Below are 15846 nucleotides of genomic sequence, written 5' to 3'. Positions count from 1 at the left end.
GCTGTTAATAATTAATTAGACAATTCAGTCAGGCCACCACTTTATTTTCCTTAACTTAATCAGTAGATGGGGATTTTTACCTGTTAGACTTAAAATTGATTTTTGTTTTAGATGGATTTTTTTTTCTTAGCTCCTTGTCACAATTTCAATAATAATTTTAATCCTTTCAGTTTTGTAGTAAAGTATAAACAAATGTATTTTTCATTGACAGTAAAAATAAAAATGATTCTGTCTTGATGTGATATGCACCAAGTACTCTCGAATACTTTCTTACATTCTCACATTGTTAGAGACTGTAACTTAAAAGGAAACATGAGCAGCAATAAAGTAGGAAAATAGAATAAGAGATGTACAAACACACACAAGACTTGGTGTGCGTTACTGAGCAAAATATATAGCAGAATTAGAGCTAAGGTTCTCTTGCTCTTCCTCTTATGTTGTGTCACTGTGGTGAGTCCAAGCGAAAACATCAACAATGAAGAACTTTTGAATCATGTCAAACATCAGGTCATTGAAAAGCATAGCACAGGAGAAAGTATTCAGTGATATCAGAATGTTTCTCTAAACCTGGCAGCTGGGTAAATAAGACTTGGTAAAGGCTATCTCTGTGATGCAATATTGATAACTAGCCAACCCATGGCGTACCATACGCCGCATAATCAGGCCGCTTTTTTAATGATTTTTAAGCACAGGGAAAAAATTAACATTTGAAAAATCCGTATTTTAATAAACCACCAAGAAAAGTAACATTGTAACAATGCACGGTACGAACCAACATACAATTGTCCTTGACTGAAAACTGGAGGACCGCTGTCGCGCCTTCTCCTCCCAGAGCGAGGGACAGGGGTGGACGGCGCTCGGGCGCGGAGGGCGGAACGGGAGGAGAGGGGAAGGACGCCCATTCCGCCCCCTCCGTCATGCTAGTCTGCTGATTTCTCGTTCAGTATGCACTGCCTGCTCATGTGCCCACCCCCAACTAGTCACCTGAGTCATTTTTGTCTTTGCACAGTCCACATGCACTTGTGAGTCACGTAGACTCTTCATTGTTCTTTGCGGTTCTGGCTGCTTTTCTATATTTAATCCACCAAGTCACCCGACCATGGTAGTAGCGAGGGGGGGGGGGGGGGGGTGTGTACAAGGGCAGGGACATAAGTGCGAGCGTATGACCCACACATGCTGGGAATTCCTCGTTCGTGAGGAACAATTGCAAGCCCCGGTTTCCAGCACGAATGGGGTTCAATGGCTTACCCACGTCTCTCTGCGCCAGGTAGACACACGTTGATCCATTCAGTGTAGTGCGCGTGCAGTAAATGAAGATCTTGTGGCAAGCCTGAAAGCATAAAATTGGAGCTGTGTGACTCGCGTTCTTTTCGCGGTTCGCTTTTCCTCAACATGGGTCAATTGTATGTGCCAGCCTGGATCTCCGAAAGGGAATAGCAGTGGATATACCATGGGGTCACAGTTTATATTGAGAACAGAGATACGCTTGCAAGCATCTCCCCTTGGATATATGCAAATGTCGCGTTGTGCAGGAGGTTCCCCGTCTTCACCTACAAAGATAGCAGCAACATCAGTTTGAGAGGACGGGGTGTTATACCTTTTCATAACCAGACTTGGATTTTCCATGAACACCATTCGTACAGCAGTAACAGGGTTACCGTGAGTGATAATGTCATGCATTTGCATGTAAGACTTTGCGAAGGAATTAACCTGTCGTGTCATGTTGTCTAGTTGAAGCAACAAAATGTCACTGCAAGTGCTATTACATTCCTTCTGCAAACGTTGACTGGTAGCCTCAGCAGAATCGAAGATATATAGCTGACCGTATTGTGGTGACATGTCAGGATTGGTATATAAAGGAGAGACCGCGTGATAAATTTGACCGTGGATTCTGAAAGCATACGGTCCTTGTCCAGATGGTTGAGCGATGTGTGTGCCCATTGACGCGAAAGCTAAAGCAGAGTTGTATTCCCTGATATGATCACAGTAATTTCGGGACAGCGGATTCTTGCCAGTCAAGAGGTCTTCTAAAAAAAGAGGGGGTTTGGATAGTGGTGGCAAAGACACCTTGCCGGCATGACAATACTTAGTGTAATGTCTGGATTTGTTGACCTCTGCTGGCCAATGAAGAGCATTGCAAGAAGCACATAGTGCGGTAGGTAGGCCAATGTTATGTTCTTGGACGTGAATGGCGGTATCTTCTTGAAAAGCTGCAGAAAACTGAATGCGATGTTTGTGCATGAACGATTTAGTGCTGTGTTGACACTGCATTGCATAATTCGTTCAGTGGAGTGTGTTTTTAAATGCATGTTGAGATATCTCTGCACTTGGAACGTTTTTGAACAAATCGTGCATTGAAAGATCTGTTTGGAATGCGTTTGTTCAGTGGAGTGTGTGTTTAAATGTGCTTTGAGAGATTTCTGGCGCGTGAAGGTTTTGGAGCAGTGCTGACACTGAAAAGAATTCATCAGGAAATGTGTTTTGAGATGGTTAGTAAGGTATCTGCGTGCGTGAAAGTGTTTGTCGCAAAGTTTGCATACAAATGTTTGTGTTGAATGGATCTGCATATGGTTGTGCAGATCCATCTCACCTGTGAAGTCCTCGTTACAAAATGTGCAATTGAAAGTGAGAGTGGAATGAGTTCGTAAGTGTTTCTTGAGTGCGCGAGTTGTTTTGAAGCATTGCTGGCAATGTTCACATTGCATCATTCTGTTAGTGTTGTGTTGTTTTAAATGTGTGTTCAGATATCTCTGCACTTGGAAGCTTTTGGAACTAAAGGTGCATTGAAAGTCCTGTGTGGAATGCGTGTGTTCAGGGGAGTGTGTCTTTAAATGTTTTTCAGGAAGAGGAGAGTGGGCAGGTGACGTCACAGTAGTGTGGCGAGCAAGTGGGTGTGCACCCTGTGTGCACATACCGACAGCGTCAAAAGATGTCACCAGAAGGTTATCACGTGTGTATTTGAGAGGCATGAGAACCTCGTAATGCCCATGATCCAAAGGACCGCTAAAGAATCGGGATATGGAGAGACGTTGAGCCGGATTGTAAACTCGAGGAGAGGCATAAGGACGTTCTTGGAAGTAAATGCCGAAGTTATCCCAATGTTGGCAAACAAAGCCAACAGCCATGTTACAAAGTTTGAGAGCAACAGTTTCGTCAATGACATTTTTCCAAAAAAACCCGACTGATAGAAACAAACAGTTACCTGATGCAGGAATTTCTATAACATTGAAATAAGTGTTGTTTCCATGAAATACATTTGAAGCGGTAGCCATGGAGGGCAAATGAACAGTCAACGTGGCTCACAGCTGGATTTGTACCGCAGCACAGACCAAAGCGAGTGAGTATGTGTTTAATGAGCTGTTCGAGTTGGAGGGCAATGCTCTGAGGTGCGTTCCCTATCATGTGGGAGGAGGGGTAGAGTTTCTGGGTGGGGCTGCGTTGTTCCTTTCCCATGGTTTTCGATGGTGGACGCGGTCGGGTGTTGTAACCGAAAAGAATAATGAAAAGTCAACGTGGCTCAGAGGTGCATGAGGACTCCTAGCACAGACGAAAGCGACTTACGGGGTGGTCGGTGAGTTGTTGCATCCGGGCACATGAGCAGGCAGTGTGAATGCCTAGAGTGCGAGGGTGGACGCGGGCCGGGGAATAAGGAGAGTTGGTGGGCGGGGAAACGTTTTCCGTGTTCCTGCAGGACCATCTAAGAAGACGCATGTTTGTCGCGGATGCGAATTGCTGTATGTAGCGTGTAAAACAGTTTTCGATGATGCACGCCGTTGTGCGTTGTAACCGAAAAGTCAACGTGGCTCAGAGGTGCATGTGGACTGTAGCAAAGACGAACATAAATGACGGAGTGTTTTCCAAGGCGTCGAGTCCGAGTTGGTGGGCGTGGCTCTGCGAGTTGTCGTCATATCCAATGGTCTTAGAGTTGGTGGGCGTGGCTGTCTTGCGTGCTTTCCATGGGTGTCTACTTGTCGGCGGCTTAGTGAATTATATATATAGATTCTATAGTCCATTTTAGAACAGAGTGAGACTTTATAATACAGCAAGGGATGACAATTACTGTAGAAAGGTACTATAAAATATAATTTGTTTTATAAAGAATATACATTACTATCAGTTCAAGGTGCCAGCATAATGACAGCCTTTCTTAGTAAAGGGAAGCTTTTCTGTAATATGGTGAAATATGAATTGGAACTTTAAACATAGAGGACAACTTTTAATCTGAAAACCTTTATAATGAAAGAAAATATCTCCTTTCAGTGGAATAAAAGTTGAAATTGCAAGACCTAGCTGTTATTACAGGAAAAAAAAACTAGAAATAAATGGAAGTTAAGGGTTATTAAAGTGCAAGTTTGACAGCATTTAGAATAAACATGCAATTTTGGGGAGATTAATAGTTAAGGGTGAAATTAATAAAGAGCTATCATAATGATGCTACAAAATAATATGGAAACATTTTTTTAACAATTTGAATAACATTTACATTACAAGAGATTAAACAGCTTTGCCGTGTTTTTCATCAACTTATGTCCTTAAAAGACTCAGCTTGAGTTATGAGAGAAGAAGAACTGAATTGATTGCTGTTAATAATTAATTAGACAATTCAGTCAGATCGCCACTTTATGTTCCTTAACTTTTTTCTGTAGATGACGAATTCTAGCTGTTAGACTTATATCACAATGTGACTAATGCATACTGGTTTATGAAACAGGATAATATATTGCTAGGATTATAGAAAGATGCTACTATATATTGACATAAAATATGGAGTGCAAGACAGATAAGACAAACATATGGTATGCAACATTAAAAGGGTACTCTTTACTGATTTAGAGCTTTTATGACTTTTCTTACTATATAAGTTTTTTTCTTTTAGTGTGATGTCACAGTTTGCTTAATCTTACACGGTGCAGGTGAGAAAGATCTGAACTGTTAGGCTGTGACAAAAGGCTTTGTCTGTATTTAAAAACTTCTAAAAGTTTTAAGTTTACTTGACACTGGTAATCATGATCGAGTTGCGCAGCAGCAGTCTAACCTAAGAAAGTGCATGTTTAACTGGCTGTTTTCTGGCTACTTGGAGTTCTAACTTATCTTTGTACAGGTAAACAGTTTTATGATTTTAAGGATGAGGTCCAGTGTTGTGCTGACCTGCATGTCATTGCTCAGGGATTAAGTAAATAATTTTGTTGGTGATAGTTTTCAATACATCTTTACAACATGGTCCTTTACTTGTGGTATGAGCTTGCTGTGAGTTTTAGGTTCTTCGCAGTGTCCTTTTTAAATTCACATAGAGAAGCATGACTTTTTTTGACAGTTTATTCTAGTTCCCTTCTTGAAGCATCTTTTCGTTTTCCAAAATGGTCCTAGTCAATGGAATTAACATTACCTTTGTAAGAATTTTTTAGCTTGCAGTTACAAGCTTAAAGTGATTTTTTCCTTCTAGGTGCCTATATGAGTTTCTGCTCACCTGTTAACTCAATTTAAATCTGTTGTTACCAGATGAAACTTGAAAAGCAAGCTGAAAAAGAATGATAGAGCTTCAGAATCATTCAGCTCAATTGTATTTTCCTGGAATGCAGGTAGTATGAGGCAACTGTCATTCTGCATATCTGTTAACTCTGTTTTTTTTTCTGCAGAGAAGCCAGCTGAAATCCTAACAAAATGGAGCAATACCCCCTTTGCCATACACAAATAGCCAGTGAAAAAAACATAACAAGATATATATTAAAAACATACACTATAGATGTTTATTTATTTATTTTTTTAAACCCAGCTACTGATTAACAATTTGTGGTGGGTATTTTATTGCCTTGGACATTGTCTTTGCCTATTTGGTGGCTAAGATTATCCCACTCTTCCTCAAGGCAGAATCTTAGATGACTACATTCTGTACGGAAGAGCATTGTCTTCCAGACAGTAAAAGTTTCCTGTCTCCTGCCAGCCTAGAATAGTTTTATCAGACCTCCTGGTAGTTTCCAGGGCGCCTCATGTAATTCAACGGTCTTTCACAATTTATTGTGGGTAAATATGCCTTTTGGGAAACCATGTCTATACAGTGGTAGGTAAAGATATGCTCTGACAGCTTTACTTTCTGTTTTTTCTCTGTCTGTCTGGATCAGCATCTCATGGTAATATTCTTTTGCTGATTTTTTTTTTAATAATTAGTACCAGTCACCTTTTATGAAATAGGTATGGATTCTGAAGGTATTGTAAAAGGACATTGACATATCTGTTGTAATATTAGTTTCTACAGTTTATGTGCTAGGTAGAAAGCCATTAAATTTCCCCTAGATGTACTTGAGAACTTTCTAGAGTTATTTCTTCTTTTTATTAAGAAGTTATTGGACCTTTTTAATAAGAGGTTTTGCTTTCCTAATTATGCATGTTTTTCAGTGACGTTTTTACCACAAATATGTTTTTATTTGTGAAATACATGTACATAATTTTATATAATGTTACTAAGAAGAGAAATCCATTATGTTCGATATGACAGTAGATATGTAATATGATTCTTTGTTTTATAAAATGTACATAGTCTAGCATAATCCATTCAATTATTTAAAAATTGAGAGTGAAACAACAATCATCAAATGTCTGTTGCTGTAAGCTTTCCTATTGCAGCAATATCATGTTTCTGAAACTCCCACTGTAATTTACTGCAACAGTTTAAAACTGCATGCCAATGAATACATTAAATATTGTTCCTCTGTATTATTTATTGTTTAACTAAAACATGTAGTTTAGCACTGTTTAATAGAAACATTCTTGTATGGTCTTGAAAACAGGTTACAAAATCAAAATATTTGGTAGTTTTGAAGCTTTGATGATTGGTATTAATTATTATAATAATTATTTATAGTTTTAATTGTCTTTTTTCTGTTGTAAAAAGTCTTCATAATAGTGGGGAAAAACTTGAAACAATTTTTAAATTATTTTTTGATTGAAATATAAGCACATATGACCAAACTGAGAATTGATTCTAGGTCCTGGAATTATGATGTATCATATGTACTAACATAGTAACAATTCATTTGTGTTTTTGTTAGAAAATGAGTATTTATGAATGTCAAAAGTCACTCTTGTGAATGAATGCAGACAGTGACTCAATGGAGATGTTTGCAGTGATAGTGAACAAAATGCCCTAAGAATTCTTTACCTGTTTATAGTCCATTAAAACTGATTAGCATGATTAGAGTGTATGATTCTGATTAGGCACAGATATACAATTGTCTGTCAGAAATTGCAGTTATTTGGTATTTTCTGTGGCACTTCTAACTGTAGCCTTAAAGTATGTATTCTCTATAAATGTATGATTTATTATTGCTGTCTGGTGTTCAATTATTTTAATACATTGTCACATATTGTACATGCTCTTGTATGACCTGCGTTATTATTGCTGCCGACATTTCTTCTCAGCTCACTTCAAACTCCTTTAGTGGTATTTTTTGTTATTCTAAGTAGATTTCTCAATCTTGTCTCATTGTGATACACTGCTGTGCAGAGCCATATTTTAAAGTGATATGCTGTTGACACAAAGCCTTATTGTAAAGTATGTGCTGTTGTCTGAAGGACTCCACTTGCCCCTTATTTTCTGGGACATCCTACTTTAACTGCTTTTTTCTAGTAGATACAGGCAGATAACCAGTTTCAAGCCTTATACGTGAGTCAGACATTCAGGCTTCTCTTTGTTCATAACTTTCATGGAATGCTAGTGTATAAAGAGTTCATCCTATATGATGCTTCTGTTGATAAGTATGTGCTAAATCTGTGTTTCACACAGACTTGAATAACTTATAAAATTATTAGGAATAATAGTAGTAGTAGCATTAATATTGTTACATGTTCAGAGTGCAGTGCAATTCTCACTTGTATATTTGAGCAACACAAAACAGAATAATAAATATTTTGATTTATAGCAAACTCTTTTAGTGTTTGTGCATCTCTTCCATGTAGTTTACAGTTTTTATATTGATGAACAGTTGGTATTCAGTTATGTCTCATGAAGTAGTGGCAAAGAAGTGGGACTGAGCTCTAACAAATCCGCTATCCCCACTTTTAGTAGTCTCTCTACCTGTGAAGTGAGTGTGTGTAGACATACGATACTGAGCACAAATCATAGACGCATGTTAAATAACTCAAAAATAGTGAAATGCAAAAAAAAATCATATAAAAACAGTAAAAAGATTTAAAAAACAGTATTTATTTTACGTTAAAATGGTATCAGTTCTCATTGATACCCTGTTATGTAACTTGCCTTTTTCTTCTGCATACTTGTGCAGTCTCACTTTCTTCTTTCTCTTCAGGTAATTGTAGATGGCCTCTGTAATATTGAAATAATGACTTTGAGGAGGCTATATGATCTGTTGCAGATCTCTTTGTTCTTGTTTTTACTTAAGATAGATATTTATGACCTTGTCCATTTCGTTGTGTTTCTTAAGAAGACCTTGGCCAGAATATGTTGAATTTCTTGTCTGCTACAAAGTTCCTAATTGGGAGTGGCTTGGCAGATACTGTACCTCACTGTTTCTCAGTAAACCAGTGATTGTGAAAGCAGCTGAGTGATCAAATGTTGGACAATATATGAATATCTAATTGTGTGTGTAGGTGTAAATTCAATTTTCTATCTTTGGTGGTATTTGTCAATCATTAAATCATGTAAAAGTATAACCCTAAGTTATGGGGTTGTCATAGAATAATTTGATGTTTATGTAACCTTACTAAGAATCAGATTTTCTTAGTGTAAACAAATGAAAGGTTGATTTTAGGCTTGGGTGTCTTCCGTTTGGCACTGGTATTTTCTGTGTCTTTGTGCATATACCTCAATTGCGTCAAAAAAAGCTGTTAGTTGAGTGCATGGTCATACGATCATATCTTCATTGACAAACACAAACACAGCATCACTCCCATGTAATAGAAATGTCTGATTTGGCTTCCCGTATTTTGTTCAGTGCTGCAGGGATAGATGTTGATTACAGGTGATTGCAGAAACAGTATGCATTAGGATTACAAGCTCTTTAAACTGCTGTTTCCACTTTCTATTACTATATATATATATATATATATATATATATATATATATATATATAACTTTCTATTCTATTACTAAATGTTGTGATCAACATTTCTCCATCATTACACTGCAAAAAAAAGCATTTCTTGAAGTAAGCTAAATAATCGTAAATACCTATTTTTCAGTAATTCTTACAATAAGTAGAACAAGATTTAATGTCATGAAATAAATACCTTTCCACTTAGTGTACTTCCTCCTCCTTATCCTCATCCTCATCCGAAATCATCATCTGGTTTGGCAGACCCTTTTCTGAGACCTGTTTAAAATTCTTCCTTACTTGAGTCTTCACTTTGACAACTGCTGCTTTGATCACCTGTTACCTCTCATTCTGATGTGGAGACTCTCATGCTATCTGTAAAAGCAGTGCCCCCTTTTTTAGTTTGATAGTATTTGTTGACTGTGTTTTTTTTCCTACAGTTCCTTGGATCCCATTATATGCAATAGTGTAGGCTTGATGAGGTCTCATTCAGTCCTTGTGATTTGATTACTCCAAAATGCATGAAATGAAGTCCTCAAGGTGAGAAATGAAATTATCCAGAAGAGAAAAACCATTAGCATCATCACACTATCTAATCTTCCCAGTTCATGACCCTGATGTATGTCACAACCAAGTAGTAATTATCCAACAGCTAAGTATCTATTTTTTTATCAATGTCCAAAACAAGTCAGATGACATTAATAAATAGATAAAACTTTCTTTTTAATTAGTAATAATATGCTGTAAGGGGGGGCGGCACGGTGGCGCAGTGGTAGTGCTGCTGCCTCGCAGTAAGTAGACCTGGGTTTGCTTCCCGGGTCTTCCCTGCGTGGAGTTTGCATGTTCTCCCCGTGTCTGCCTGGGTTTCCTCCGGGTGCTCCGGTTTCCTCCCACAGTCCAAAGACATGCAGGTTAGGTGCATTGGTGATCTTAAATTGTCCCTAGTGTGTGTGTGTGTGCCCTGCAGTGGGCTGGCACCCTGCCTGGGGTTTGTTCCTGCCTTGCGTCCTGTGTTGGCTAGGATTGGCTCCAGCAGACCCCCATGACCCTGTGTTAGGATATAGCGGGTTGGATAATGGATGGATGGATGGATGGATGCTGTAAGGTATACAGTACACCCCCAAAATTTGTGGGAGTTACGTTCCTAGAGCATCCGCGAATTTTGTATGTGGTTGAAAAAAATGCCTATTTTTATAGTTTAAACCGTAAATATGCCCCCAAAACACTTTAATTTCAAACTCAGCTTAATACATTGCCTAAAAATAAATAATGTAAAGGTAAACTTGTATACTGTTCTGCTATGTCTCCCGCAGTGCTAGAATGTAAAATACCGATGTTACCGCTATATGTACTGTAATTCATGCAAGCGCGTTTTCATGCCAGAAACCTTAGAAGGTGCAGGGCGTTCTGGCGGCATCTTGGGGCTTTAACCCTTATACTGCCACATACTTGGGGGTTAATCCATCCCTGGACGCCAAATACTTTTTTGCTGCACCTTTTAAGTAAATGTCACAATTCACAAAGAAAAAGTGAAATTTTAATAGAACACTTTTTTTTTTTTTCATGCAAAGAGCATCACAATTACAGCAACACTGATCATTTCACACACTGCTAATGAACTGTAAAAACTATTTAAAAAAAACTACTGGAACAATATGTACAAGATACAACTGACTCCATGGATGAAATTAAGTAAATTACCGAACCAACTGCATTTGAACTGGCAGCACGCAAGCACACCGAGGTAAGCGCTGATGCTGGCAGGCTAGTCTAGTGTAGTGGCTCAATCCCAGGGACAGTGAGGCTACAGTGATGCAGGGTGTCACGCTTGGGTCACAGAATTTCACAGAAACACAGGAGATTGTAGAGACAGGAACTTTATTCAATTACTTCAAACAAACATGTTTCTTTCAGAAGTAAAACGAGCTCAGTATGCAGTTAGTTCTCGATTAAAGAATAGACAAACATCATGGGAGGGCACAACGGGAGCGGGACCCCCAACAAGAGCAGAGGATGTCTGGGGGAGGAGAGAGAAACAAAGCAACCGGCCAAAAAGGACAGGTGCTGTTCAGGCTTTTATGTATGCGTAGTATCAAGCGAGAAGCATATGATGCGACAGAGCAGCCGCAAGTAAGCCCAGCAAGTAAGGGAGCAATGTGAAAGTAGTCTATCAGCGTTTTTTAAGAGGGGTTTTTTGTGGAGCGTCGGTGTCTTCTAGGGGTGCGTTCAGCTCCCCTGCTTACAAGGGGCTGGCAGTGGTCATGAGCTGGCTGCTCAACGAATGTACGGCATTGACTCATCAGCTCCTGCGTCCTTGCAAATGGCACTGGGAAATGACTATAGCCGGTTGTGGCGGTTTAACACTAGAATTACCAGAGCCTACTGCATTATCGTAGTATTTCCCTCTACTTACCCTTTACCTGTTTTCTCAAGGGTAAATGTTCTCGTCAGGTTCGTTATTGGGTTGGTCTACTGTTGCACTTTAAAATGAACACACACACACATAGATAAACACACACACAGACCCTAACCACAACAGTGCCCTATGAATGACACACACACGCTGATTAACCCTTTGTACTTTATACCACACATCAGCCTGTCACTCAGCACTTCAAGAGACTTATTATCGGCACGAACAACATACGATGTTTTAGTGATATCTCAGACCTAAATATTACTTTTGGTCTACAAGAATACATTTAAACATACAAAGACTCAGCACTCTTGACTATAGGCCATTTATCATCCAAGAATACCTTCTTTTTATTGTACTGTCCCTTCTTTTGAGTGCATTTGTTCTGTTATATTTGTACCTTTTGTGAAAGTGTTTCATTGCTATTTGGAATTCAGGCTTCACACATGATATACTTCATGTCTACATTTTGTCAATTATTACCAAAACATGAAAAACGTTTCTGTTTTAACGATGTGTTTACTGTACATAGATTGTTGTAGACACGGAACACACATGAAATGCAAGTGTTCCAAATAACAATATAGTATTTATAAAAGGTGTCATTTTGCTTGACTTCTCACTCTATACAAATTTAAGCAACTGACACGCAGGTTAACAGACTTCAGCTGAGACAATTGTGTGGGGTGGGGGGATGTGATAGTAGGCTGTTTGCTGCTTATCCACACATTTAGAAGACAAAAGACACTGATGGAGAGGTGCGAAGCGTTTTAAGGTGGGACGGATCAACGAGTTTTTTCATAGGCTCTGGTAATTCTAGTGTTAAGGGTTAAGAGGAACAAAACGGAAAGCACAAGAACACTCAGCTGGAGATGCATCACAGTCAATCAGCAGCAAGGAGAAATGAATAACACTGTAGTGGTCCAGTGCCGGTAAGATTCACACCGTCGAGAAGACAGCGATTTATTTATTTTTATGGGGGAGATTCCAGGGACCCACCCAGCCTTGGCCCAACCTGCACGCACTCACAAACAGAGACAAAAACAAAGCAAACCGGTAATCAAACAGCAAATAAAGAATATAATGAAAACAAATGAAATAAATGAAAACAACGACACCACCCCTGTTCCCCTTACAGCGATTACACATTAAATACAACAAAGCACCAACAAAACACAAACAGTAAATCATGAATAATGTTCATAGAAAACGGCAATGGATGAAATGTAATGCTGAAAGTAGATAGTCCAGGGATCCGCATGTTGAATGGGAATGTAAAGATAGTCCTACCGCTAGTTCCTGAAATGGTGAATACGGGTGGACGGGTTCAGGAGCGCTTCTTTCTTTGCAGGATGGCCATGAATCCACTTACAGTCCTCATGTACACAGGCAGACGGCAGACAATCCAGATGCCAAACACGAAATGATCCAGGACAAAATGATTAAGTACAGGTAACCCAACAGAAGGCAGACAGACAGGAACTTGAAACAGAAATTACAAAAAGTTTTTTTCTTGCTTTTGGTCACCGGCCCCCTTTTTAAAAGCCGCGCTGACATCCTTTGATCCCAACAGCCCCTGCACCCTCAGCAGAAGACCAATCAGAGCCACTGCAGGGACTGCTGGGAGTTGCAGTTTCAAATTCTATTGGCTACTTTCACCATCCCAAGCCGTGTTTCCTCTACAGTTGCTTCCGGTTCTCTCTACCGTACAGTATTGCCACGAAAAAAGCCATAAAAATTGCAGAGGATATTTGCAGTTTCCGCTAACAATTGTTAGATAGGTTCTAAGGAAAAATCCGCAAATGACTGAGGCCGCGAACTCTGAACCACGACTTCGCGGGGGTCTACTGTACTTGCAATTTGTGCAAAGTTCTTTTTAAGTGAGGAGGTACTGGCGTCCATCTCACATTTTGTGACGAGTAATAATTTAAGAAATTTAAAGGAAAGTGCTTTACTTTGTTTTTTGTTTGCAAAGATTAATTTATTTTAAAACATGACTCTTTTTTAAAAGTTTTAATTTTGAACTGACCTAGTATATTGATAACAAGTTTTTTTGATATTAAAATATATTTATAAATTTGTGTATATTTGTGTTTTAAAGAATAAGATTTAAGTGCTTTTGCTATCTATCCATCAAATTTGTTGTACAGAGTATGATTATGGCTAACCATAGCTACACACAGCAATCTTGAGCTTTTAAAGAGACTGTTTTGAAACTTACATTTATTTAAAAATGAAATGTAATATTTACATTTCCCTCTAGTATTTATGAAAGTGTTTAAATGAGAAGCTGACAATTTCCTTTTTTCACAACACTGTTTTTGAGCAAGACCGTCTTCTTTTGATGAAACTGAGCTGAGTTCTCATTTTCTTTAAAGTTTCTGTATAATGAAATACGCAGCTACCCCTATAGCAAAAGCAGAAATAACTGGAAAAGTTTGTGACCAACACTATTCCCTACATATCTCACACCAAAATACAGAAACATCACAAAGGATGATTAAATGAAAATAAGGATATATATTAGAAAACAGAAACAAACAATGCAGGACCCTTATTTACAGACCCTTCTGACTCCCTCCATAATAAACTTATTGCCCCCATGCATCTATAAAAGGTGATGATATTAATAAATCATTTAAAGTCCAGGTATCAACAAACTGTTTAAAATGGATACAGTCCTTTTAAATGACTGTAGAAAACCAATCCCATTTATGAAAAATGGATGATAAGATGGGTGATAGAGTGCTCTCTCAGTGGTTAAACATAGCTTGAATGGCCTAACAGCAGGTGTCTTTAGGCTCCGTCCATGCTCACTCCCCACACTTTTTCATTTCCAAATGTATTGCAGATATGGGCTCACCAAGATGTTCTAAATATCGAGGAGGACATCAAGTATATGTTCCATGTCTCCAACTCTTTTTTTCTTTAACTTACCCCATGCCCTTTCATTGTTTCATTCATCCTTTTACATGACAGCTTCCAAGGTAAGCTCCTCCTCTTCCTTTTTTAATCACCACCATAGGAACCTTTCAGACTCTTTACCCTGACACCTGTCTTTCCTCATCAGCAAGACAGAGTTACCGAAACAAACACATAAAAAAGAAGCAAAAACTTCTGACTCATTACAAGTTCACATACCATATCAGCATTGAAGAATATTCCTTACTGCAATGTTTTAATTTATTTTTTAAACTTACACAAAATACGGTGGATCAATAATAACAATTATTACTCTTCCCTCTCTGTAGCATTAAATTATTGTAGGAATACTACAGGGCAGACACTTCCTAGGCCAAAGGAAGAAATTATTTAATATACTTTTAAATATTACATTTCATTACTGTTCTAATTATAAAGTAGAGGATAAAATGTATACGCTGCTGTTCATTCTTCCAAAACTAGTTGCATTTCTTTTATGTTCTCAGTAGTTCAGTGTAGAACCAATAACCAAGCAGCATTGTGCTTGAGCTGATTCCTGGAGTTCTCACTTGTTACCAACTACTTACCTGTTGCTATTGTTTTTTTTATTTTTTGGAAAAGTAATGTTGCTTAAATGTCCCTGTTTTTTCTAATATTTTAGATATTTATTTAGTCCTTTGACTAGTGTAAAACATTTTTGACTAGGATTCAGGAACCTTATGTGCCTTTAAACCCACAAAGACCAGGTTAAGGTAAGAAGGGATCACTATATAAAAATGTTTCTAGCATTCCTTTCTGATACTGAATAATTATAAAATCGCTTTCCACATTGTAAATAATTTAGTTCATAGATCACGTTTTTTGTAGAAGTCTGATTGTTACCTATCTTTATTTGCAGCTTAACAAGCAACAACTGATAACAATCAGAGAAAGGTTCCAAGCCTTTTTGAATGGAGAAACTCAGATCATGGCAGATGAAGCTTTTTGTAATGCAATTCGAAGTTATTATGAGGTAAGTCCTATAATTTTGCATCATAATGTGATACATTCAGTAAATGTTGGATATGGATCATGAAGACATGTTAAAGTTAAATGTATTTAAATTGTTTAAGTTAAGAAATATTTAGGCAATGCAATTTATTAAATAATTTTCTTTTGTAGTTTAACAGTATTTTGTTTTCATATTCACTAAATTTGTTAAATCACCAATTAATATTCAAAACTGTAGCTCATGTCCGGGTCCCAGAGTATCTAACGAACACCCACAGTGAAGAAGAGCATAACATGAAACTAAAGACACAATAGATATGAAATTATATTGAGAAAGCTTTTAATATTTCAGTAAGCATAAGAGAAGGCAACTGCCTTAAATGTGATGTGTAATCTTGCTATAACCTTTGTAGAGATCTGTAGCTTTTTTTGCATTATCTATTCTTTTTTTTTTTTTTTTTTTAAATGTAT

The 15846-nt window shown here is 38.0% G+C and overlaps 1 protein-coding gene across 10 annotated transcripts in view; it reads left to right on the top strand.

Annotated features, from left to right (window-relative positions):
- cadps2 (Ca++-dependent secretion activator 2) overlaps positions 1-15846 on the top strand; it is an 874989-nt gene that overhangs the window by 162262 nt on the left and 696881 nt on the right. For all 10 annotated transcript variants that reach the window (XM_051929794.1, XM_051929778.1, XM_051929757.1 and 7 more), the window contains exon 2: positions 15284-15397. In XM_051929794.1, the coding sequence (XP_051785754.1) occupies positions 15284-15397 (114 nt within the window). The remainder of the gene's footprint in view (positions 1-15283; positions 15398-15846) is intronic.

Source organism: Erpetoichthys calabaricus, chromosome 1 (assembly GCF_900747795.2).
Source record: "Erpetoichthys calabaricus chromosome 1, fErpCal1.3, whole genome shotgun sequence".
In the NCBI taxonomy this organism is placed as follows: domain Eukaryota; kingdom Metazoa; phylum Chordata; class Cladistia; order Polypteriformes; family Polypteridae; genus Erpetoichthys; species Erpetoichthys calabaricus.
The sequence above is the reverse complement of the archived record's forward strand: the minus strand, read 5'-3'. Positions and strand labels throughout refer to the sequence as shown.